Consider the following 27,354-nt stretch of genomic DNA (forward strand, 5'->3'; position numbering starts at 1 on the left):
TGGATTGTCCCAAGTGCTTCTGACCGTGTTTCTAACTCCCTCAGACCTCTTCTGCTTTAACCAGCTATAGAGTTTTTTGAGCATGCTCAGAAGCTGCTGAGGTAAATGCATGGAGCCCTATGGAAAGTGAAACTGAGCCACAGTGTGCATTTACTTGTGAGTAGGCGTCCGTGCCTTGGTCCATTGGAAAGAGTTGACCAAGAGGAATTCAGTGCCACCAATCTGATTAAACACAGGCCCCAAAAACACTTGAGATGGAAATCCCTCCCTCCAAGCTGATAAATGAACCCTATGGAATGCAAAACTAAGCCACTTGTTAGCGTTTACCCACAATTAAGCAAATGTTCCCAATGTTGCATATATGCAACAGGGACCAAATGTGTACACCTGTGGGCTAGGCAAATATTACGGAACCGTAAGGTTTCTCAGTTAAATGTGTGTGATCTTCAGTTGACAGAAAAATTTAAGTATAGCCTGTATTGAATGCTGCATATAAATTACATGTTTACAGTGAAGCTACTGCTGTATACAGAAGGAGTCTTGTTATTTGTGGGGGATCTGTTCCTGCAGGTGATCCATTCCTTGGTATCCATGGTGGATCCACGCGCAGCCTCTTATGAGCCTCAGAAAGCCTCTCGGATGTGGCTGGAATGAGGTTCTGGTCACGTCAGGGATGTCTTTCGTGGGTTCAGCCATGGGTTTGGAACCCGCAGGTAGTCAAAACTGTGTGCCCTGAATCAACGAATGGATGGATAGTGGCTGGTTCTGGCTGGATCCATGGATCCATAACTGGATCCACGGGTGACTGTTAATCTGATTTGAAATGTAATTTTTAATTTGAGATTTATCAATCTCTTAATCTGCATTTCAACAGACATGTACATTTTGAAAAAGTAATAAATATTTGGGACCATGTAGTACTTATCCAGAGTTCTTTAAAAATTGAAATTGCTGCTGTTACAACTGAAATATATTATTACTACACTGACATAACATCTAAAGCAAGTCCACAGATGCTGTCATTGTGGACTGGGGAAAACATAGCAGTGCAAAACTGTGAATTTTACCAGTGGTGGTGTCATGTTATAATTGCTTTTGGCATGGTGATAGGGATGTAGTCACAATTAAGGATTAAAAGAGAAAACTCTGCTTCTGTCTCTTGTACCCTTGGCTCATGTGGAGATAGCTATGCATGGGGACTGTAATCTACCAATATGTGTGAATGTGGCAGTCTGCAAACATGTAATCCTAAAGAATAAACTGCAGTTCTGCTGATCAGGTTTGGCATGAAGCAGAAATGATTAAACTTGGTCCCCATCTGAAACTGCCAGTTGCTGTGATTATAGCTTATTTCAGTGTTTCTCAAACTGTGGGTCAGGACCCACTGGGTTGGTCATGAGCCAATTTCAGGTGGGTCCCCATTCATTTCAGTATTTTATTTTTAATATATTAGACTTGATGGTACCATGGGATGTGACTGCATTTGGAGAAATGTTAATGACCTGTACTTTAACAAGCGACTATGTATATTCATCCAGCAATGATAGTAAATGGGACTGACTCCTGAGTAAGTGTAGGTAGGATTGCAGTCTAGGATTATTAAAAATTTTCCTGCTTGATGATGTAACTTCTGGTCCTGACATCACTTCCAGTGGGTCCTGACAGATTGTCATTCTAAAAAGTGGGTCCTGGTGCTAAATGTGTGAGAACCACTGGCTTATTTTATAGAGTTATGTGTTAGGAGCCTTGTAGTACCCCTGTTGCTGCATGGGAGCAGGGAATTGTGACTGCACTCACCTATTTGTCTGCATAGGTCCCCTTTCTAGCTAGGGATACACGTGCTTACTTGTGCGTGATCAAATTATCTGTTGAATTGAGTGTTAATAATGTCTTTTCTTTGTGTTGAAGCAAGCTGCCCAGTTAATCAAAAGTTTCCTGTAATAGTAATTGTTTGAACAATGTCTTAATCATCTGTCTGTAGCTTTTTAGAATTTTGCAGCTTTCAAAACAGAATAATTTTATCCATTTTAGCAATGTTGTTAATATATGGCAACTAATAATATAAGCTGGTTTTATACTGTTGTCTTTATATCTTGGGTAAGGGGTGGGTGGGTGATAATTCGTGGATGTGGTGACAGGACAAGAGGAATGGACTTGAGCTGTTCCCTCTTTTCACTGCAAACATGGTCACATTTGCATGTATCTGTTCTACATATGTATGTGTGCATTCATATGTGCGCACAACTCGCCAGCACACCCGTGGTTTGGATAAAGGAAGGGAAAACTCTTTGCGGCAGCCCTTTTGCTCTCTCTACAGAACCATGAAAACCATGGCTGCCCAGCTGCTTCCTCCTCATCTCTCTTTCCAACTTCTGCTACCCTTCCTCTCCTTACCTTTCCAACTATGGCACAAAACAGATTGGGAGGATAAACCAGCTGTTCTTTGATGCTGTTGATTGTTGCAGGAGCTGCAATTGTCTGACTATGTTCAGACCAATTCTGTTTCACAAATCATTGTGCAGCAGTTGATAGGTATCCATGTTAGCTGGAGTGTGGATGGTCAAAATTGATTTAACCATCTACCTTTGTGCAAGGTACAGTGGATCCTCATCTGCGGCCTTGGCATCCACAGATTTGAGTGTCTGTGGATGCCAAGGTTGTGACTGAAGGGCCCCCTGGATGCAACTAGGAGTGGCTTCTGATCATGTCTGGAGGTGACCTCTGGAGGGCTGGGCACAGCCCCCAGTTAAGTTATTGCGTTGCTGTGGATTTAATTATCTTTGGATTTTGATATCTGTTTGGGGGGTGTGTGTCCTAGAATGGATCCACATAGATACTGAGGGCTTATGCTGGAGATAAGTTTTCTTTTTTTTCATTTGTTAATTGATGGGAAATTTAATTTATTTTTTTTTAACAGGCTATAGATTTTGGGGGTTCCATATTCCTTAAACCTTGATGATGTTTATTTTCATTGTAAAATTTCATAAATTTAGGGAAAAGATAATTGAATTTTTATTTTTTTAAGCTAGCTTTTATGTGATGTTGTTGCACCTTAATCACTTGGAGCATAATGCAACTATTTATGTGTAGTGGTTTTTCAAAGGTGTGGAGGAATTTAAGAGGGAAATGGCAAATTCAAGGAGTTTTCGAAAATTTCCCAGGTATCCAAGCCACTATGCTGGTGTTTTAGTGATGCTGCTGCAGCTCTTAAAGATCAATCAATCAACAATCAACAGTATTTATATACCGCTTTTCAACTAAAAGTTCACAAAGCGGTTTACAGAGAAAAATCAAATAACTAAATGGCTCCCTGTCCCAAAAGGGCTCACAATCTAAAAAGATGCAAATGAATACCAGCAGACAGCCACTAGAACAGACAGTGCTGGGGTGAGGTGGGCCAGTTACTCTCCCCCTGCTAAAAAGAGGAGCACCCACTTGAAAAAGTGCCTCTTACCCAATTAGCAGGGGTTAGCAAAGATCAGAGCTCTGAAGATGGAGCTTAAAATTTAAATATATTCATGGGAAGAAGTTTCAGAAGATGGATTCCCCATCGCATTTTTATGTCAGAAGTTTGAAAATGGTGTTTATTTTACTCAGAAGTAAACCCATTGTGTTCAGTAAGACTTAGGCAGTAATCCTATCTTACTCACCAGAAACAAACAGTTCCAATTATGGTGTATTTGCTTACTATCATTGGCTGCAGGCTGCAGCTCTGTGAGCAAGTAGCTAGCTGAATGTCAACTGTTGCACTCATGGACCCCCCCCCCTTGCCTCTTTCCCCTTCTCATCTGTTGAGAGAAGGTAGGGGACTGTATTGTACTACTTTTATTACTGTATTAAGATTTTTGTCTGAAATGTAAGACTCTGCTTTCCAAAAACATATATCTTTAGAAACTTTTTGCAGTGGCTCTGACTGGCATAACAGTAGCTACATTACAGACCTATATATGAGCAATCTTGGTTATAAGAACATAAGAACAGCCCCACTGGATCAGGCCATAGGCCCATCTAGTCCAGCTTCCTGTATCTCACAGCGGCCCAACAAATGCCCCAGGGAGCACACCAGATAACAAGAGACCTCATCCTGGTGCCCTCCCCTACATCTGGCATTCTGACTTAACCCATTCCTAAAATCAGGAGGTTGCGCATACTCATCATGGCTTGTACCCCATAATGGATTTTTCCTCCAGAAACTCGTCCAATCCCCTTTTAAAGGCGTCTAGGCTAGACGCCAGCACCACATCCTGTGGCAAGGAGTTCCACAGACCGACCACGCGGTTGCTGCACTAGGTTGCTGCACTAGGCTAAGACGTGCTTGTTAGCAAGTGGCACTGGTGGTAGTTCAGAGTATGGCAGGAAGTACTTACCTCCACTGCTGTGGTGACCACATGTCACTGCCCTGCTTCTCCCAAGTCTGCTGGAAATGAAGATGGCTGGGGTGGTGGTTCGCCTGTGGCCAACTGAGGCTGTATAGCTGCTTTCAAAAGAGGCATGGTTTGGGGAACAAGGGTGCAGAGTAAAGGAGAGATCTGAAGGCAGCAGCAACTGAAGAAGCTGTTCCACATTGTCCCTGCTGAAAAGGAGAAGGCAACCTACTCCTGTGTGCAGCTGCAGTCTCTGGTGGCAGTGGTGATACCCTCAAAACATGCCACTTAGGTGAGGTGGGAAAGTTGAAAATCAGCATGCCTATTTGCCGATTATGATGCTCTGTTTAGCTAGAATATCCCTTTCTAATTAAGGGATGTCTTGGTTGTAGAGCACCTGTTTTGCATGCAGAAACTTCCAATTTTAATTACTGGCATCTTTCGTTAAGGATTTCCAGCAGCAAGACTGGGAAACATCCCTGTCTAATCCAAGTAACAACTCTCCAAAATTCGGGTTGGTTCTGGTCTAGATCAGGGGTGTCAAAAGTATTTGGCAGGAGGGCCACATCATCTCTCTGACACTGTGTCGGGGGGCGGGGGAAAAAAAGAATTAATTTACATTTAAAATTTGAATAAATTTACATAAGTTTACATAAATGAATATATTAAAGATGAACTTATATGAATGAAGGTCTTGCAAGAGTTCAAGGCCTATAAAAGGCCTTGCACAAAGCAAGGCTGGCCTTTCCTTTGCTGCCGCTACTGCATCACAGACATGCAACAGCAAGCAGCGGAGGGAGCCCTCATCCCACAACTCACGCAGTCAAACAGTGGTCCTCATGCAGAGATCAGTTGCGTCAAGCCAGTGTGGGCTCCAACAAATCTCCGGAGGGCCGGAGGCTCATTAGAGACTGGGGGCTCCCTGAGGGCCACATTGAGATGCCTCGAGGGCCGCAAGTGGCCCCAGGGCCGGGGTTTGGGCACCCCTGGTCTAGATGAATAGGATTTATTCCATTTATCCAGTGTTCAGTTTTGGATTTGTCTAGATTTGGGGGATTTCTCTGTTTACTATGTGATAAAAATAGGAAAACTAATCAGCTCTTTTATATTGTTAATCATTACATGCCTTGAGGGGTTGACTCTAAAAATGTAAATACAGAAATAAAATCAATATGAGGTGGACTTCTGAATGAGCAATACGTAAGTTGATTTAGGACCAAATCCTATCCTACTTTCTAGTGCCAATGCAGCTGCAATGCAGCCCTGAGGCAAGAGAATAAACATTCCCTTACCTTGAGGAGGCCCCTGTGACTGCTACCCCACTAGTCTGGGGTATACCGGTGCATACCCTGTAGGCATGGGTGCATCAGTGCTGGATAGGAGTGGGTCCTTAGTGACTTAAGTTTCTGTATTGTGAATTGGCAGCAATGAGTGTGACATTGCCCATGAAGGAGAAGCCTTGTAGTACAAGATACTTATTCCTTTGAGAATGGTTGCACACATACATCACTGGATTTTGGCGCCATCTGGCGGTTGTGATACTCTATTGGAACATAGACTGAACAAAGACAAGTTTTTATGGTTCATGGTCATTGCCTTGTTGCTTTGTTGCTGCTGTGTTTTGAATTTCTTCTGACTAGTTTAATGCTGCTACTTATATGTACCAAAATGATATCTCATCACGGTAGATCTTAAACAATTTCATCTCGGGCTTGACTTTCTCAACGATTTTTTTTTTCTGGTCTTGCCTAAGTCTTATATGATTTGCAGAAATTTCTTATTTGGAATTTAATGGCCGAATGTAAGGCATATAGTTAGAATTTGACAGAATAGCACCAAGCAAATGCTCAGGAGGAATATAGACAATTGTTTGAATAGCAATGAAGGCTTCCATGACTAGTTTGTAATCCTTGAAGTGAAGTGTTACAGGTTGTGCATGCTAATGGGGGGGGGGCAATTAGATTTTGTTCTAAAACTCTTGAATATACAGTACTTTCTATGATCTAAAATAGTATGCTCCCAAAATCTGGTGTACGCTGCATGAAGATTTCCAATAGTAGAACAGAGGTCTTTTTTTCTTCTTCCAGATTTCATTCAAGTACTTTAGGTGTTCTGTGGGACAGGGCAGTAAGTTTTATAATATTTTTATGGGAACAGTATGTTTTAGAACATACTGTTGTCTCTCCTACACACAATAATCAAAGCAAGACAGCTTTGCTTCTATGAGTGGTGCTAGACTAGAATATTATCTCCCCATCATCTCAATTATTTTAATGAGTGTATTCTCCTTACATCCCCAACTAGGATAGTGGAGTGGAAGTTGGGTGTTTCTGGAGGTTGGTGTGTCTGTTTGTGGTCTTAAGGTACAGAACTTGTAAAGGTTTTGAGAATGTGAGTGCTAATGATATGCTCTTCCCTTATGTTCTAAGGGCAGGAGGCCGTTTTTGCAAAGTAATTTCTTGTTTGTGCCATTTATCCATAGTCCCCACCACTAAAGTTTGTTTTGTGTGCATCTGGGTTATAACTTTCCTATCAAGAGCTTTTATATGGGTCAGGATTGCTGTGATTAGCTGCAGACTTAGGCCCAAACCAGATGTGCAGTGCTTCATTGGGAAAATGCACTCATGAATTGCATGGAGGGCTTTCCTGGCCCTCCTAATACCTTTTAAAGGCATAAAAACATATCTTCAGGTTTTCAGCCGAAAACCAAAAGTAGTGATTTTTGGCTTCATTCTGAGGCTGGCAGAGGCTGTGGGCAGACACACAGAAGACCCTCTAGAGATGAGCAGGGGGATGCTCATCGTGGGGCTGCGGACCTGATCCGTGGTTAACTGAAGCTGCAGATACGCCCCTCCTCCCGTATCCCTTTTGTGGCAGAGTGAGCAGGATGGAAGAAAGGGAATACTGGTGGTGGTGTTTGTTTTTTGCTCTCCAATGAATTCAGTGGGTGCTTTTTAACTTGCACCATCTCTGAGGGTGTAACTAGGCCACAGTTAGCCTGTGTAGCTGGAGTGTATAGCACTTGGCATAAATCAGCTTCTCTCCATCCTGCCCATAACATGTCCTCCACTCAGTTTTGACCTTTGAATTGACCATTTTCTGCTGGTGGTGGAATTACATCAGTATAAACTTTGCTCCAAAGCATCTTGAGAAATGCTGGTGCAGGGGACTGGCAGCAAATTCAATTCTGCACTTGTTCAAGAGTCAGACAATCTGCTTGTTCAGTATGGCAAATATGTTTCTGAGTCCAACAGGAAGTTGTTATTGAAAAAGAAACGGGTTAGAGCAGAGCTCATGATTTCAAAAAGGGAATCTAAGTTCCTGCCTTGAGTGCCCAGTCCTAAGGAGTGCGTTCTAGCTTACCATCGGTGCGCACTGTTGAACGTTTGTGGGCCCTAGTGCTGGTGCTCCGCTGGTGCTAGCCCAGCTCTGGGCTAGCACCAGTGGAACACTGGAGCTGCGCTACTTGGCGGGTTGTGCAGACTGCCAAACAACAGAGAGGTAGGAGGGGGTGTGGGGGAAGGTGGAGGGAAGGCAGGGAGGAGACATTCTGGGTGGAGAGAGCAGGGCGGGAGGGGTTTGGGACTGGTGGAGCTTTGCTCCACTGGATCCAGAGCCTCCACGTTGGATTGACCACCCGATGCGGAGGCTCTTGATTCTACGCTGACCTTCGGGTTGGCATAGGATCGGGTATACCCATTGTGGGGCTACTCAGTTTACCCAGGGGAAGGGGATAAAAGTCCCCTTCTCCCGAGGAGGAGGAGGCGGCGGCGGCGGCTGCCTGGAGTGTGCTGGATGCAGCAGCAGCCATTTTTGGTGCCACTACAGCCCTGCATGCCAGGCAGCTCAAGATTGGGTTGCCCATAAGGTTTTGCTAGTGAAGCATTAGCTGTCTTGGTAAGATGGGTGTGTGTCACAGTGCAATTATAGTGAATATGCATAATCAGTTTCCCAAAGAAAAATAATCTAGTTGTGTAGATACCTGCTAACTAAATTCCAAGAATACAGCTTTTTTCACTTTACAAGATAAAAAGTGTAGTAGGTCAAACCTAGAACTAAGCAAACTCTATCTTGCCTAGAAATTGACAACCTGTGTTTAGTTTCTTGGCACTAATTAAAGAATTAAAGAACATGCGCCTCAGCCACCCATACAGAGTGCTGTATTGAAAACCTTGATTTCTCTTGTTAAGGAGAAAGGGGAGAGGTTACATGTTTATCCTGGTATCCTAGGCAATTACTACTCAATCAATGTCATTTTCTTCACCAGTATTATAAAAGGGCATCTACCCACAGACAGTTATTTAAAAAAAACACAAAACACTCAGGGAAAAAAATCTTCAACTTTCAAGTTCTGTGCTCGTTAAGAGTTTCTTACAAATCAACATGCTTCTGTTTTTCAGTCTATAGCCAGATTGAAAAGCATCAGTACTTCCTTCTCATTCAGCTGGTACAAGTTTTGTTTCTTTCATTGAGGATTAAGTTGTCTTGCATGCATATTCTTTCTGCATATTGGTGGGGTTTGTCAAATGTCTGTGTTCAGTGTATTACAGAGTTAACATTCTGAATCTGAGTGCTAATAGTGTTAAAGGAAACTTTTAAAATTTGACCTAAATAACTTATTGTATTGTATGGAACCTTTATTGGCATAAAGCAGGGGTGCTCAAAGTTTTTGGCAGGAGGACCACAACATCTCTCTGACACTGTTGGGGGCCGGAAAAAAGGAATTAATTTACACTTCAAATTTGAATAAATTTACATAAATGAATACATTAGAGACGGAAAATGAACGAATGAATTCAATCCAGTTTATGATTCCATTCACCCTAATAAGCGGGGGGGGGGGGGGAGATCTTCATGCCAGTTTATGATTCCATTCACCCTAATAAGGGGGGGAGATCTTCATGCCAGTTTATGATCTCATTCATGCTAATAAGGGGGGGAGCGATCTTCCACACTTTCACACACATACACCCGCCTGCTCGCCTGCCCCCTCACCCTTTCTCATTTGCTTGGGCAGTATGTGCTCCTGCCTGGCCGCCCACTTGGCTGCCTGCCTGCTCACCCAGCTGCATGCCTGCCTGCCTGCCTGCCTGCCTGCCTGTCCACCTAACTGCCCTTCCTTGTTAGCTAGGGCGGCATGTGCTGCTGCTACCTGCCTGCCTTCCTAGCCGGCCAGTCAACCAACCCTTCCTCCCTCGGAGACGTGCTGCAGGCTGGGCTGGGCGAGGGAAAGCAAGGTGCGGAGCTTGCGCGGTGGGCCAGTGTGGGCTGGGGTGAGGGCCAAGTGCCCATTGGAGATGGGGGACCCCTGTGGGCCGAATGGGGACCTGCAGTGAGCTGCAAGTGGCTCGCGGGTTGGGGTTTGGGCACCCCTGGCATAAAGCGTCACTGCCATCCCTAACCAAAGAAACATTTACATCCAGAACAACATACTAAAGAACTAATTTGTTTATAGAACTGCAAGATGAAATGTGTTACAGGAGTGTGCTCACTTTTATCCTGCTTTTCTGCCCTTTACTATTTCAGAGAAGCTCACAGAATAGAAACAGTACAATCAGTCACTTAAACATTGCAAAAGCCACAACTTTAAAATGAGTAGCATATTTTATAAACATATGGGGGTCATGTGCATGTGAGATCATCATATATCTGTTGATCACTGAATATAATTGAATCGCAGTGAGAGTTTCTCACCAATGCAGTTGTTCTCACCAGACTACCAAAGTTCCATTTGCAACACCTGTTTCTTACAGACTTCACTGGGTAACAGACAGCATCAAGTAGTAGCATAAGACCAAAAAAATGAGGTCTGTAAGCACAGCTAGTGCAATACAATTAAATCCCATTCACTAAGGCACATGCAGTACTTGCTGAAGATGGCAAGTCCTAGTTTGCAAAAGTTGCTGTTTCTTTGAAGAGAAGAAAGAGGGCACTCTTACTTACAGAGGCAGAATAAATATTTTGCTGAAGCACTGGAGTTTGCTGAAGCACTTAGATAGATCAGAGTTCTGGTTAGTGTTCTGTGCCAGATTTGATGTTTGAGGAAACAGCAACAGGCTTTAAGTATTAGGTCTTAAGGGAGCCGTGTAAACATTTGTAAATCCCTAGATGCCAAATTTCTAAGATTTTTCCAGCCTTGGAACAACACAAGATATACATACTTCCTATAGCAGTGTTTCATTATAGCATTCCTTATCCTGGATGTAATTTTCACAGCATTCTAAAAAAAACAACAAATCAAAACATCAGTGCAGGAAAGAGCAGTTGTCTGTGCGGTGTCTTTCAGCTACAGCTGCATCAGTGGGGGGGGGGGTGCATTTTCAGTAGTGTGGGGCAAACAGCTTGTGACCATGAAATGCTTCAAGAGAAACTAGCAGGAAGGACAATTTATCCTAGATGCCTTCTTTAACAAGAAGCCTGCAGTTTCCAAAGATGAGTCACAATCTGGCTTATCCTCCTGGGAATAATTCTTCTCATCTGCTACCACTGCTATGTAGGAGTGACAGCAGCAGTGGTGAATTACACAGCATGCTCTGACAGTGGTGAGTTCAGTACTGTGAACACATCTAGGCTAGAACAGCTTCACTATCATCTCCTGTAGTGCTGTTTCTCAAAACACTCTGTTTTCCAGGAACATATCCACAACATTATATTATTATCATACATTATAATTATAACATTATAGTATTAATGTATAAAATATAGTAATTGCAGTGTGGTCCAGTTTGTGAAAATTCGGTTGTTGGTTTCTTTCCCAGAGAGATTTTCATATCGTATTGAATTTTTAACTATGATTAACTGAACTGTAAACAACTTGGTGCTCTTTGAATATCATGCTAAACAGCAGAGTGTCTACTACAGGGGTATCAAACCCATTTCAAACATAGGGCCAAAGTTAGCATTCCTCATGAGGAAGCTGCTTGAACCAGTCACTAATGAGGCTATACTGTATCTCTAAAACTAGACATGATACAGAAAATGGATGCCATTTTTGGAATCAGCACCCCAAATTCATATCAAACCACCGTAAAGTTTGGGAAAAACTTTTCTGACCCTCAGTTTTGTAGGCTGTGTAATTGGACTTTCCCATATCTTGAAGTATGATCAAGGTTTGCATATTTTCTCTTCTGTCGTTTGCAGATAATGAGTTCCTAAGTGAGAAAAAGTGCTTATTTCTGGTCATCACCTGCTTAATTACATTGGTTCCTGCTTATTGACATCACTTCCAGCCCTCCAGCAGGCTCTATGAATGCTATTGAACTCGCTGTATGAAACAAGTTTGACAACCCTGAAATACTGCTTGATACAGTCTAGGAGTTTTATCCAAACCTTTTGATCATATTACTCTTGCATTGCAAAATTATATCTTCTTGAAGACAATGGGGCAAATTGTGAAACAAGACTTTTTTTAACTTAGTATTATCTTGCAAAGATAGTAAATTGCCAACTTAAAAGTTATGTTCGGTAAACTTTCCAGATACATGGGTAGTTACTGGGCAAAATAATATTTCTACCTAAAATGGGAACTAAATGTCCACAAAATTTGGTAATGATAAATAGTCATAAGTTAGCATGATAATACATACAGTGTGTTGCAACGCAATGCTACTTGGGAAGCACCCAGGGTTTAGAAGTGAGGCTAGAACAGCAGAAAGTCAAAGCAATGAATGGGAGGTAGCCAGAGGGCAAGCCGCTTGGTATAAAAAAAAACAAGACCGCTTGTCTACTGTACCTGATTGTTGCAGAGAGTCTCTGCTCGCTGTGCCAGATGTAGCAGCGAATGGAAAGCAAAGAGGACAGTCTGGCTGCTTGATATAAAAAAAGCGAGGATCCCTGTTCCAGGGCTAGAAGTCCCTGTGCCAGGGCGTCAGATGTTGCAACGCAATGCTGCTTGGGAAGCACCCAGGGTTTAGAACCTTGGTGCCTGAGGAAGAGTGCTAAAAGCAGAAGCACTCTGAGGGTTTGAAAGTTAGAACTCAAGTAGCAAGGAATAAAAGCAATGAGAGACACAGCAGGCATTCAGAGGGTTGATGCAGTGAGAGCTAAGCCAGAAGTAGGACAGTATGAGATTGAGAGAGAAGTCCGTCCTCCCGGCTAGCTTCCTCAGACTTTTATTCATTCTCAAAACACATGATGACACTAAGGAAAATTACTGAAGGTTGCTGAAATCTGCACTGCTAAGAAACCTGCTGGCTCTGGCTTGACCGCAATACACATTCCTAGATATGCACTTCTTCATAACATCCTCTGTTTACAGGCTCTAGGCGAAGACTCAGCAACTGGCCCACTCTGGTGTGCCTGAGTGGGGGGGAACCAGCAGGTTTGCCTGCCGGTTGCCATGTTACCAAGGCTAAGCCCAGCGCCCGTGTAGATAACCACTACACAGTGCATGATCTATTGTGTCATATTTATAATACAGGCCTACACCCTTTTTTTTTTTTTTGCATAAAGTTAGACCTATTCATGGATTTATTTGGGATGCTAAATCCAAAAAATGTCATTGGTTTTGCCCCATTGGTTCAAGTTTTGGGGTTATGTCATAGCCACCTTATTCGCTGATTGGCTTCCTTATGAGGAAGCTGCTGGGTTCAACATACAAGGTAGTTATGCCATACCCCTCCAAACTAGACCCGATCAGACAAAATTGATGCCATTTTTTGATTCAGTGCCCCCCCAAATATCCTAAATTCGTTCAAACATCCTTGTCAACTAAGAAAAGGTTTTTTTGGGTGGGTGGGGGGGTTGGCTTGTGTAATAGATCTCAGAATCTAGATTTCCCCAAGGCTTCTGTTACACTGGATGGAAAAGACTGATAGACAGCTACAAATTCAGTTTGACAGATTAGAAACACAGACTTGTTTTGATCTAAATTCAGATTTTATTTTAAACTAGATTTCATTTCCTAAGAGACAATTAGTGTAACTATGTGGAAGTTTTGTTTTTTAAATTAATGTCTTAGCCTTCTTGGGGCAATCTGTTCAAAGAAAGTGAAAGATTTAACTGGGTGAATGCAAACTCTTGCATTTACTTAAAATAGCTCTTTGAATTTTAACTTCACAGCTTGGACTACTGATGTAAACTTTTTGTGTTAATTTACTACATATCTGTGATTCAGATATTTCCTGCTAAAGGCAGATTTTTTGAGCAGTTTAAGAGTAAAACCAACAACATTTAAGTGTTTTAAAAGTCATTTTCAGAAAACTTGTGAAGCCCTAAAGTAAGTCTTTATTCTCTTGTTCTTTGCAGGACTCACAGTTAGGACCTTCACTCCATTTTATTTTACTGTGGAGCCAGTGGACACTCTGTCAGTTAGAGCTGCTTCTGTTATACTGAATTGTTCAGCTTTTTCTGAGTCATCTCCAAAAATTGAATGGAAAAAGGATGGGACTTTCTTGAACTTGGTGTCAGATGACCGACGCCAGCTGCTGCCAGATGGATCTTTATTAATAAACAGTGTGGTGCATTCCAAACACAATAAGCCTGATGAAGGGCATTATCAATGTGTTGCAACTGTGGAAAGCCTTGGGACCATTGTAAGCAGAACGGCTAAGCTCACAGTAGCGGGTGAGTACTTTTAACTTACTTGAAATTCTTGCACTTTTCCATCTCAGACATTTGGGCTGATATAATTTGAATTAGATACCTGTGTACAAAATAAGGCTGTCACCCATTTAAATACATTTTAGTGGATTGATCACATTGGATGGTTGATAAATTGTTTACGTATGCATCACCTTCCATATAACTTAAAGTAGGGGTGTCCAAAGTTTTTGGCAGGAGGGCCACATGATCTCTCTGACACTGTGTCAGGGGCCGGGGGAAAAAAATTAATTTACATTTAAAAATTGAATAAATTTTCATACATTTAAATAAATGTATATATTAAAGATGAACTTATATGAATGAATGAAGGTCTTGCAATAGCTCAAGGCCTATAAAAGGCCTTGCACAAAGCAAGGCTGGCCTTTCCTTTGCTGCTGCTACTGAATCACAGATGTGAAACAGCAAACGGTGGAGGGAGCCCTCATCCCATAGCTCATGCAAGAGGTCAAACAGTCGCCCTCACGCTGAGAGCAGTTGCGTTGGGCTAGTGTGGGCTCCAGCAAGTATCCAGAGGCTCATTGGAGACTGGGGGCTCCCTGAGGGCTGCATTGGGAGTCCTCAAGGGCTGCAAGTGGCCCCAGGGACGGGGTTTGGGCACCCTGTACTTAAAGCAAAAAGCATACTTCCTTGTTTTTAGATCCATGTATCATTACAACTGTAATTTTAGGAAAGGTATTCCATCCTGTGTGTGGGAAAGGGGTAATGCCTCTTAAGATAATGCTTCCCCTGAGAGCTGGCCCAAGACCTCTTAATGTTTGAGGCAAATACTGTCGTTGTCCCCCTTCCTAATGATGTGCTGTCGCCTGTTCCTCCCCCCTTCCTATTTTTAGTTGAGTATTCCCCACTTCCTTTTCCTATCAAGGGAGTAAAAGGAGAATCAGTAGCGACAAGTAGGCAGACAGAGCCTCTAATACGCTGCCTGAGTTGACTTCTTCAAGTCTCACAAATGGCTTGGCCATGCTTGCCATATGTTGTTTTTATAATACTTGTATACATTTAGATTTTTTTAGCATGCTTGATTCCAAACAATGTATGCTTATCTCATCAGAGTTATGTCACTCCATTCTATGCTCAGAATAGAAAATAATTGCCAATTATATAGTAGATGATATACAGGCCCCCCATCTGTGGTTTCACTTAACCACAGATGTGAGGCCCCCCATGCCCTCTGGAGATGAGGGGAGCAGTGCTCCCTTTGCCTCTAGAACCTCTTCTGAGCCCTGCAGGGGCTGCGTGCATCATCTGCCTGGCTCAGAATGGCTGTTTCAGCAGGAAAATGTCACTTTTGACCTAAATGGCCATTCTGAGCCCCACAGAGGCCGCGGGTGCACCCATGTTTCAGATATCCTTGGCAGGGTTCCAGAATGAAACCCCCTGAGGATACTCAGGGACATGCCTGTAAAGCAGATGCATTCCAATAAAATATAGCTGCTGGAGGGCATGCCTTTATTACTTGAACTTAGGTCTGTCTTATTGGTAGAATTTTTGCATCTTTAACCAACTCTCCTTAAGTTCAAAGAAAGGTTCTGAATGTTTTTATTTTGGAGGCTACCAAACCTGTGATCATTTTGAGAGTTGTATTGTGAAGTCCAGCCTTAAATCCTCTTGGTTCTGAGTTTACAGTGAGAAGACAAATGAAATCCACGCTAATATTTTGAGGAGCCATGATTTTATGCTAGAGGAGGCCACAAAGATTATTATGGTTTGGTTTCAATATTGTCTAGTTTGGCTTTGAGGTGGCCAGATTCCCATATTTAGAACCAAGAACCTGTAACAGGTTTACATTCTGTGTGTGTGTGTGTGTGTGTGTGTGTGTGTATATATATATATATATATACATAACATACATCCTTTTTGTATGCATTATGAACATTTTAGTTGAAAAGCAGTATATAGATATTCATAATATATGTACTAATGTGATATTTTCTAATCATTGCAGTGAATGGCTGTTTGTGCTCAAATAAGACTTATTCATTCATTTTCATCTTTTTATACCTCTCTTTCTCCAAGAAGCTTAGGGTGGTGTACATAGTTTCTTTCCTCCTTTTGCTCTCACAACAATTCTATGGTAAGTTAGGTTGATCTTCTAGTTGAACCTAGGTCTTCTAGGTCTAAGTCCAACTCCAGAATCACTGCACCATCGTGGTTTTTTGGAGGGCATATAGTGTATATACATGGACAGAGACACCTGTCTTGTATATTTAGCAGGGGGAGAGCATCTGTCACTTCCCCCCAGCATGGTATCGTTTCCAGTGGCTGTTGCTAGTGTCTCTGCTACATCTCTTTTTATACTGTGAATGCTTTGGGGGACAGGGAGCCATTTATTAATTTATTTTGCTATATGAACTTTTGTGAACCACTTTTGTTGAAAAGTGGGATGATGATGTTGATGATGTGAACCTTGGTAAGCCACTTGATTTCTATGTTAATGGCCACTTTCCTTTTTCATAACCTATGAATTATCTCAGAAAGTACATCATTGAAATTGTGCCATTATGTTTACAATTTATGTCCTGATACTTCAAATGAAATTCTGATACAGTTTTAATGGAGCTTAGTTAAATGAGACCTGTCAAATACCTTTCTTTCTCTTTCACATACCTTCCGTTAGGTTCATGATTGAAACCATGTTTGAAACATGTGGAAATGTGTCCAACGCACAAAATGCTGACATATTTTACATTTAGTAAATCTTTTCCGTCAGAGACCCTTTTTGCACAGAAGGCTCTTTGCACAGAAGGCTTATATACCTCATCAGGTATACAACTTAAACTTGTGTCATGTTCAGTCCTTCTAGCCCCCTACCCCCACTTTCAGTACAGATTCCAAAGTAGCTTTCAGGTGGCCTACATTCAAAGCTGGTCTTAGACAAAAATAGCCGAGTTTCCTATTAAGAATGTCAGTTCCCTAGTCCAACCATGCCAGCCTTAAGCTGCAAATCCTATGCATACTTCCCTGTGAATAAGCTCCATTGGACATAGTGGTACTTACTTCTAAGTGGGCATGCATAGGATTTCACTCTTAGTGAAATAATCATTTTGCATGATAGAAAAGCATAGTATCAAAAGGATTTTCCTTTACAGATGCCTTATGTCAAGCAACTGAAGTACAGGTTGAGTTTAACATGCTATGCACCAAGTCACAGCATAAATACTAGTTCTGTTTTGGAGTTTATCTGCAAGTTGGAACATATGTAGGTTGAAACAGCCAGCTTCTGGCAGCCCAGCACTATCATGCCAGTGCAAAAACTCTGCAGTAGTTAGACTGTGCCTATGAGAAAGCGCCAACTTGGACATCTGAAAACCTGGAGAGCCAATGTAGGTCTACCAAGGCTTTCATCTCCTTTTTTGCTTATAATCAGACTTAATTATGCAAGACAGTTCATTCTATTTCATGACAACTAACTGAAATAGATGAATCTTATCCAAGAATCAAAATTGAATTCCCTAAGGCAGCGTTTTTCAAACTGTGGATAAGGACCCACTAAGTAGGTTGCGAGCCAATTTCAGGTGGGTCCCCATTCATTTCAATATTTTATTTTTAATATATTAGACTTGATGCTACCATGGGATGTGACTGCATTTGGGGAAATGTTACAAACATGTACTTTTATCAGGCTACTATGTATATGCTTTTAACAATGATAGTAAATGAGACTCCTGGGTAAGTGTGAGTAGGATTGCAGCCTAAGATTGCAAAATTTTTTCCTGCTTGATGATGTCACTTCTGGTCATGACGTCACTTCCGGTGACTGTTTCTCATTTTAAAAAGTGGTCCTGGTGCTAAAAGTTTAAGAACCAGTGTCCTAAGGTTAGCTTTACAGTTCTTAAAGATATGCAATAACTTTTCATGGAGTCCTATCTAACAGAACAGAAGTACTGTTGGTTGAGTCCTGATAACTTGGGACAAACTATTCTAGACGGGCTATTCTTCCTCCAAAAGCTTGTGGGTTTTCTTGGATCCCTCCTCTGCATATGCAGGTGGTAACAGCAAGTAGTGCTTCTTAGAAATGTTGCCAATTATATCAACTCTTTCCTTTCTTGGATAAATTGGACCTGACCACAGTCATTCATATTCTCCTTACTTCCAGGCTGGGCTACAGTAATGCACTTCATTTGAAGATAGTCTAGAAAGTTCAGCTAGTTCAGATCTTGGCCACCAGGGTTTTATCTGGGACCATTGGAGCAGATAATGTAAATCCTTTTTTAGCGTTGACTACTAATTTGTTTCTGAGTTCAATTCAGAGTACTGGTTTTAACCTTTAAAGCCCTAACAGACCTGGAACTATGGTGTATCAAGAACTGCCTTCTGCTATACAAACCTGTCTGTGATCCTTACTGCCCTATGAAGGATCTTTTTCTTGTTCCCTTGCACCATTTAAGGTATGGATGCATATGAAGAACAGAGCCTTCTTAGCTGTGGCACTCAAGTTATGGAATGTCCTCTCTGCAGACATGTGCACCTGACCTTCAGTGCCTGCCTTTAAAAGAGTAGCAAAAACTATGTTTACACAAACTTCCTTTAATCCTTTAAAGGATTAAAGGGAATTTAAAGGATTAAAGGGGGCACAATAACGAGCCCCCTTCCTTCATTGAAGTTAGAGTGGGGGGGGGAGAGCAATATATAGGGAGATTCAAAGTTGGGTTCCATTATTTGATTTCCCTTGCTCCCTCTCCATTTTTTATGGATCCCTGCTTGTCTGTCAGTTTCATAGTACAGTGGTGCCTCGCATAACGAATGCCCCGCGCAGCGAAAAACTTGCATAACGAAAGAGTTTTTTGATTGAGTTTGGTAACTCGCATAACAAAAATTTCTGGCCTTGCTTCGCATAATGAAAAATTTTTTAGGTCCGTGCTTCGCATAACGAATTTTTTAAAAATTAAAAATTTTGTGTATGCTTCAAATTTTAGAAATCCTCTGTGCAGTATGTATGACTTTAAAGAGCACATAATAAACACTTTGTAAACCAAATTTGACTTCATTTTGACCTTTTTTGCCCATAGGAACGCATTAATTAGGTTTCAATGCATTCCTATGGGAAAACGTGATTCGCGCAACGAAAATTTCGCATAACGAAAGGATTCGCGGAACGGATTAATTTCGTTATGCGAGGCACCACTGTATACAGAATGTGTGTTAAGAAAGTTTATAATGTCACAACAATAAAAATGACTTGAAAAATGAAAAACTGAAGCGGTTTTATGAGGGGAAAAAAGGTTTATGCAGCTGTTTTCTTCATTTCCCTAATGAACTGTTAGCTAGCCTCTCTTAGAATGTTTTTTTTGCTTAATAAAACATTCAGGGTAATGAATTCATTTTGGTAGTTGCTACCACATTCCAGTGATGTTTGCAGCTTTTTAAATTGAAGCATCATCTGCATTAAATTGGGTTGTGCTAAGGAAGAATAATAACAGAAGAAATGAGTACATGATTTTTTAAAATCTCGGGTGTTATGAGTTTGGCTGTTCCAATTAACGTGATTGGGTCCTATCCTATAGTTTTGCCTGATGAACTTGATAGGCGATCAGGGATGTAACAAAGAGACTTTAATGGTCCTTAATGTTTTGAAATCCCTTTCCAGCCTTGGGAATATGACACCCTTGAGAGTTTGGGGGAAGGACAGAGACATAGCTAGAAAGAGTTGCAATTTGAATTAAGAATAGGACAGATAGAACTAGGAGTTTTTAACTGGAGGTGTCCGGTTTGGAAATAGCTGGGGGAGGGCTGTATAAGTCTATGGTATTGCCATATGGAAGGCGATTCACTTGCCTGCTTTTGGGGGTCTGTATGTTTCCCAAAATTTCTATTAGTATATTTGTAAATTGACCCATGTTATATAGACACCATAGATCTCCAGTGCTCTCTCACTTAAAGGAAACTAAAACCAGTGGCAATGTCCTTGTACTTCCATTGCTCAGGAAGTTGATAAGCATTTAACACGATCATATGGTGATATTTTGGTTCTTATCCTTCCTGTTACCATTATTGCGAGGAGGAAAAGTGTCATGGAGCTTTGATCAAAGCTTCAGCATTGGGAGTCTGCTGTTTGGAGCTCCATTCTTCTAACTGGTGCAGCAGGCTTTTGTACACTTTCAAATTGACTTCATTGCAGTGGATGTGCTGGTCGAACCTGTGGCTGCCTCTGGCATGAACGATTATGGCTACACTGAGAATTGCTTGTGTGGAAGAGGAGTAATCCAAGAGTTCTGTCCAATTCATAGCAAATTGAAAACTATAGACCTTGCTTACGTTGTCTAGAGAAAGTGGTTGCTTGCATGCCCACATATTTTGGATAGAATTCCAGAAGTATAAATGCAAATGCTTAGCTGCAAAGTCTATGGACTGTGCAAGTTACACTACTAAAAATGCAAAATGTCAGTTGAAAAACAAAACCTAATTGCTTCATAATGTATAGAAATTGTGGCAAGTTAATACAGTTCTTTTGCTACTGGGGAGTAGGTGAAACTAATTATCTTTTGGTTTTTTATGTGCTTTTGCTGGCTGCAGGTGAGAGATGTCGGAATCAGTGAATGGTCTGCTTGGTGTAGGTGGAACATCTCTAATTGGCACTTTGATGCCATCCTAACACTGTATAAATGTTATATAAATTTAACATTAATATAGTGCTTTATAGTCTTCAGCACACCTTTATTAGCTGCTTTCTCATTTAGTTTTCAAAACCATGTACATAAAGAACTTCCCATTTACAACTTTTGTAAACAGTCAGTAAAGGAAGTGACTGTGAAGGTACCTTCTACTGAGCCAGACCAATAATTCATCTAGGTTTTGTTTATGTCAGTGGTTCTTAATGTTTGTCCCCCGCTGCACCACTTCGCATGATGCACATATTGGAATTATTACCAGAAGTAACCAACAATTATGCGTTCACCAGTTACTTCTGGATTGGAATGGAACAATGCAACCAACTCTTGTAAAAGTCTCAGGGTGAACAGGAGGGCTTTTTTGAGCGAGTGAAAAGTGCACTGCTATTGCTCCTTGTCACATTGCATTGCTGGTCTTGCTGCCTGGCGGTGGGGATTTGGGGGTCCCGTGCTTACCACTGGAAACCACCTCAGGTACCACCTGAGAAGCACTGGTTTACACTGACTGGCAGTAGTTGTCCAAGATTTACTAGCTATATCAGGAGATGCCAAGGATTGAACCTGGTATCTTTTGCATGCAAAGCAGGTGCTCTACCACTGAATCCTTTCTATCTGTATTAGCACCCTAACTTAGATGGAGATGTTTGGAACTGAGGTTGAGAGAATAGGGATTGCCTAACACAGAATTGGAGTTTTAAACTGAGGACTTCCAGATGCATAGCTCAATTGTTTAGCCAAAAGGCTGGACCAGTTAACAATACTTGTTTTTTTCAAACTTGTAGAATTCGAAAGCTCTCATGTGATACAACAATATGCTTTTGTAGATTATTGGCTAATCTTGTATACATCTAATTCTTTAGTACTTAAATCAGTGGAATCTTCATTGACTTTCCCTAAGTGTGGAGTTGTCACTCTTGGTAATTGTGTATTTGGCATTTAAATATTGCTGGGTATTCCTTATGCCCAGGTCGAGTGTTAAATTGTCCTTTTTGCCTGAATGTGCCCACAGCTAACAATCATTACCACCATTTAACTAGGAGCAATAGAGATTACAATGATGGATGTTTGAACAAGAATGGTATCTCAGTTAAATGGAATCTCTGTTTAAAAATTGTGCAACTGGATATAGACTGATCACAGATCAAAGGAACAAATTTAGGAGAAGCAATCTTTCCTAATATGGAATGCTTACCTTTGAGGTTCCAGAGAGGTAGCCATGTTGGTCTGTTGCAGCAAAAATGGTAGGGAATCTTGTGATACCAGTTAATTTTGGCATAAGCCTTTGTGGACTATAGTTCATTTCATCAGATGTATGGTACTATATTTGAAGGCAAATGCATGTTTTCAAATGGAAATATGCAATAATTGTTGATGGCACTAACAATTACTAAACAAAGTGTACACTCTCTAGGTAGGTAAATGGAACAGTGTTTGACACCTTAAACATGGGTTGAATATCCATAAATATGGCATTTGAACTATTTTGTTGAAAATGCAGGTTCAGTTTCGGTCTAGATACTTGTATTTTGTTTTTCCACAGTCAAACTATGCTGGTGGTTTGATTGAAGGCTATGTATAGGAAATGACTGCTAAAAGCCATGATCTTGCTCTGGAATACGACCTTGTTTCCTTACCTTCCCTCCCTAATCCACCACCATGGAATAACTGAAACAGGATTATGGTATAGGAAACTGGAAAGTTCAGTTCACATGAAGTTTGTATAATTAAATTCATTCTTCATTTTCCTTTTGTTTGAAGGTGCAACACACAATGTTTCCCTTTTAATCTCTGTGTGTGGGGGGATATAGAGCAACAATCCATGTGCATAGTGCAGTGTTTCATGCAGCTTTTTGAATTTGTCTGTTTGAACCTCGTCTGTGTTCATTCTCCCTTTGATCAACACCAGTAATCTATCATGTGCAAATTCTTATGCACAGTTACATGTGAGGAAAGGGGTACTAATAGGAAGGAGGTACAGGAGTTGTTATTATGGTGCAAAGAAAATAATCTCTCACTTAACATCAGAAAAACCAAAGAACTTATAATTGACTTCTGGAAAAAGAGGGATGTACACACACCATTATACATAAATGGTGAGGAGGTAGAGAGGGTTGCTAGTTTCAGATTCCTAGGTATTTACATCACGAGGACCTCTCATGGACTATTAACATCAGCATGTTGATAAAAAAGGCACAAAAGCGGTTATATTTTCTGAGGAAGCTTGGGAGGTTAAATTTGTCACAGCAGCTGCTTGTGTCTTACTATTGTTGCACCATTGAGAGTGTCCTAACCTATGATTTCTTGGTGTGGTACGGAAATTGCCCTGCAGGGGACAAAAACGCTCTGCAGAGAATTATTAAGATCGCGCAGCACATCATCAACCTTCATCTACCAGCTTTGGAGGACATCTATGCATCTCGCTGTCTGCAGAAGTCACATAGTATTCTGAGAGACCCCTTCCAACCGGCTCATAAGTTCTTTGAACTGTTGCCTTTGGGTAGACAATACAGAACTATTAGAGCACGCATCACACGATTCCTGAACAGTTTTTATCCCACAGCCATAATTATGTTGAATAAGGCGATATAATTGTTACCATGCTCCTGGGCATTATGGTCTGTTATACTGTTATATTATGATACATGTTGTATAGAATGTGGGTGAGTGTGTAGAGTGTGATTGTTGGAATTGTTGTATATATTTATACTTGTATCTCAAAGGTGCATAAATTTCGTTGTGCTGTAGCACAATGACAATAAAGTTACTACTACTACTAATGCAGTACTGCTGTTCAAAACAGAATGGAATGGGACTTCTGACTCCATCCTAAACCAAGGCTTGTTTTTAACTACTTATCTAGTTGCAGTTGACAGCCTTTGAATTTTGAGTGGGCAAGTGGCTGCTGCAGGGCTTTTACTGACACTGTTAAAAAAAAGTGTCAGTAATTGGGTTCCCTAGCATGGAGTAGCAATGATATCAAGCATGGTGTCGTCTGCATATTGATGAAACCCAGATCCAAGCTCCTGAATAACTTCTGGTAGCTTATGTAGCCATTGAATGACACAAGGAACAAAACAGAACTTTGCAGGACACCACAAGTCAAAGTTTTATTAAGCAGGAGTTCCCTTGTGCCACCTTTTGATACTTACCATCTAGGAAGAGCCAGAGCCACTTCAAAGTTCCATCTTGCCTCCAAGTTCCATCTTGACAGGATAATCCAGAAAGATACCATAGTTGATGGTATTGAAAACTGTTGTGCTGTGCAAGGCAAGCCAGAAATTATAGGGGTGGTGTGGATGTCAATAATTCACAAAACATTTCACACAACATGACTTTTTAAAAGGATGCTAGGTGTCCTGTACATCCATTCCCTTGTATTCTGGATCTTGGAAGTGGGAGAAAATAGAATCTTGGCATAGATGTGACTTTTATCTTATGTCATCAGCATACAGTATATTGTTAAAAGTAGTGGGATAAAACAATAGTTGATAAGAGATTCTAGAAATAGGAATAGAAAAATAAGTGGTACCTGCAGCAAAGTGTAGCGTTGTATCCTTCTGGAGTCTGGGGATACTCCGGTTAATGATTCAGGAGTGCCTGGCACAGGAACCTTATAGCAGTGATTTGACATCGCAGTTAGTGGGGAGTTTGTGAGGAGGGAGAAAAGTTCCCTTTTGCTGTTCCCTTGAGGCCTTTCCTTGCTGTGCTTGATGAGTTTTCTGCATATAGATAACCTTTGTGATGATGATGATGTAACCTTTATTGGCATATACATGTACATCAAAACAATATGTAAACAAAATTCAAAATTTATATAAGATCAGAGGATGGCTCCATAATCCATAAATGCATGGCACACACACACAAAATCCAATAGTCAGTAATGCCCCCATTAGCTGATCTCATGGCTAAGCTTCCAGTCTCATTTCCCACATACTTATGACTGTGTCGACAAAGCAAGAGATGTTGACGAGAGTTTCTCCCTCTACTGACAAAAGTGCTTGTAGCACATCTGCCTCTGCCCATCCCTGGAAACGTGCTAGGATGGGCATAAGGAAGATAACCTTTGTGAACCCACAAACTTCTTTGAATATTAGGGAATTCTTTGAAGACCAGGGATTTCACTAATGTTTCAGCAAACAAAATCAAACTTGGAAATTTATTACATTCTTTACAGCTAGGCCTCTATTTCCAATAGGAAGTTTTGGCAGGTTTTTTCAGTATTGATGTTTAAGTTATTTGTGCCCATTTAGTCTACAATAATTGTTTATAATCCTGCTAAATTAGCTACTGTGCATTATGTGAAGTATAACATAGAGTAGCATAAGGTAGAGTAGCAGCCTGACCAGGGGGTCAATTGTGTAAACCCTATCCAGAAAAATACATCTTTCCTCCCTGGGATGATACTGCAGTGGTCACAGGATTCTAGCAATGCAGATTTTATAGACAGTGCTATTCCTATGCTGATCCCAGTAAATCAGTAGATTCATTAGTAGCAAACTAGCTTAGACTGCTAGACTAGTTAAGTGCTGTATGTATCTCAATTATAGAAATGAAGCACTGAAGTAGCACACCAGGTCTTCACAGTTGGAGCCATCTGGATGGATTTATGGGTTACTTTTGAACATAATTGTTGAAGGGGGGAAAGGAATATGCTTACAAATTTATGTGACAGTATTTTCCCTCCAGCACAAGGAACTTCTCGGCTTCCAACCTCTAATTCTGTTTCTACTCTTCCTACTGAAGTGCTTGTTTATCCTTTCCCTTCTCTATTCTAAATATATAGCTCCAGTTAATTGCCATTAAGTTAAATGTACAAGTTAAATCCAGTATAATGTTTCTAGTACACTTACTATGGGAAGTACATCTTGAAATGGAATCAAAGGTGGTTTAGGGTTTTTTCATAGCTGAGCTAGGAAGCAGGCCAGCTGTACATCACAGTGGAACACATTAATGACGTTTGGATGAGTAAATTAAGAAGTTAGCCAACTATGCATAATGGAAGGATGTTTGGCAATAAGTGGGTACGTTGCAGACAGGCATGAAATATTGCAAGCAATGTAGGTATCAACAAAGAAGAAATGAGAGATATAAACCCATAATCCAATATTTTATCTTACTTTTCAGGTCTTCCAAGATTCACCAGTCAGCCAGAGTTGGCTTCAGTCTATAGAGGAAACAGTATTATTCTTAACTGTGAAGTCAACGCTGATCTAGCACCTTTTGTAAGGTGGGAACTAGATCATCAGCCTCTCTTCCTGGATGACCGTGTATTCAAATTACCAAGTGGAGCTCTGATTATTAGCAATGCTACAGATGAGGATGGTGGAACATACTGTTGTGTTATTGAAATTGGAGGTTCTCCCAAATACAGTGATGAAGCAGAGATTAAAGTTCTTCCAGGTACAGACATGTATCTCCAGGTTTTCTCTCCTAGTTCTCTTGCAAATTACTAGTAGGATTATGTAACTATGTCTCAGAGAAGAGACTCAGCAAGTTGCCTTGGCTGAGTTTTAAGTGATGTACTGCCTTGTAGTTTGCTAGGAGTACTTCTTCAAGGCTTTGATGTCAACTCACCCTTGAATAGGACCCTTGAATAGTAAAATTTTCTTGTAATGTTTTCTACAAGAGATCGCTGCAGTGTTGGGCTCCATAGCAGCATAGTCTGAGGCCAGTACTTGTACCCATTCAAATGCTTTGTCTAATAAATCACTAATTGAATAAATTGTTTAATATACATGTCAATTTGCATATGTAGAAGAGAATAGGTTTATAGTGCATTGCATTCATAATTACTAGTTTAGTTTGTTAGCATCAACTCCAGTTTTTTTGTACATTAATAACTGTAGGCTTTTTTCACCATGTTTTTGGCAGAATCTGAAGTTCCCTCAAAACTAATGTTTCTGAAACAGCCTTCCACACTTACCAAAGCTACTGGTCAAAGTGCTGTTTTGCCATGTGTGGCTACAGGTATTCCTATCCCTGTTATCAGATGGACAAGAAATGAAGAAGAGCTTGTTACAGAAAGGTGGGTTTTGCTTTGGTATTATATTTGCTCTTACTATTGTTCCTTTCCATTATCCTAACAGGCTACATTGATTCCTGTGCCTGCTTTTTCTTGGAGGAGGCAGTTACAGGAAGCGGTTTCTGTGGAGAATGCAAGATGGATGTGGCAGCTATGCTGGTGGCCCTTTACTTTATCCCCTAACTCTGCAAACGAACTAGATGGGAGAGGGGCCTACCAGCAAGGTTTCAAAAGTTGGGCACAGGTAAAAGCACTCCTGCTTAGGGCAGTGATATGTGGGCCAAGATATGTGACCTCAAGAACAGCTGTAGAAGAAACTGGCACTGAACACCCTTAATGATTGAATGCATCTTCTGCTCAGTTAGTAATAATGCAAGAGTTTCCCCCAATGTGACCTGAAAACTCAAGTTGTTTTCTGAGTGTTTGACAGACTGGAAAAACCCAGTTGATTGAACTCTCTTCCTTGCAGGTTTCCTCCCACACATCCCCTTCCTGAAGCTTTTCCTTGGGGAAGGGGGAAGGTGTAATAATGTGGAAGGGGGAAGGTGTAATAAACAGCCGAGGGCCTCATTTGGAACATGAGAGGCCTCTCCCTAGCTGCAAATAATTAATGAAGTGCCATTTGCTGCTAAGAATATAGAGAAAATGACCACCCCCATACTCCCCTGCGGTAAATTGCACTCCATATGCCGTTTGCAGTTAAGAGGTATTGTGGGGCATCTGCGGTGTTAAAATGAGTCTTTTACCTGTTACCCCC

At 41.1% G+C, this 27,354-nt stretch overlaps 1 protein-coding gene across 4 annotated transcripts in view; it reads left to right on the top strand.

Moving 5' to 3' along the window:
* The window catches only part of NEO1 (neogenin 1), a 132,990-nt gene that overhangs the window by 29,712 nt on the left and 75,924 nt on the right, over positions 1-27,354 (top strand). For all 4 annotated transcript variants that reach the window (XM_066635068.1, XM_066635069.1, XM_066635070.1 and 1 more), the window contains exons 2-4: positions 13,611-13,928; positions 25,700-25,975; positions 26,447-26,600. In XM_066635068.1, the coding sequence (XP_066491165.1) occupies positions 13,611-13,928; positions 25,700-25,975; positions 26,447-26,600 (748 nt within the window). The remainder of the gene's footprint in view (positions 1-13,610; positions 13,929-25,699; positions 25,976-26,446; positions 26,601-27,354) is intronic.

This window comes from Tiliqua scincoides, chromosome 8 (assembly GCF_035046505.1).
Source record: "Tiliqua scincoides isolate rTilSci1 chromosome 8, rTilSci1.hap2, whole genome shotgun sequence".
Classification (NCBI taxonomy): domain Eukaryota; kingdom Metazoa; phylum Chordata; class Lepidosauria; order Squamata; family Scincidae; genus Tiliqua; species Tiliqua scincoides.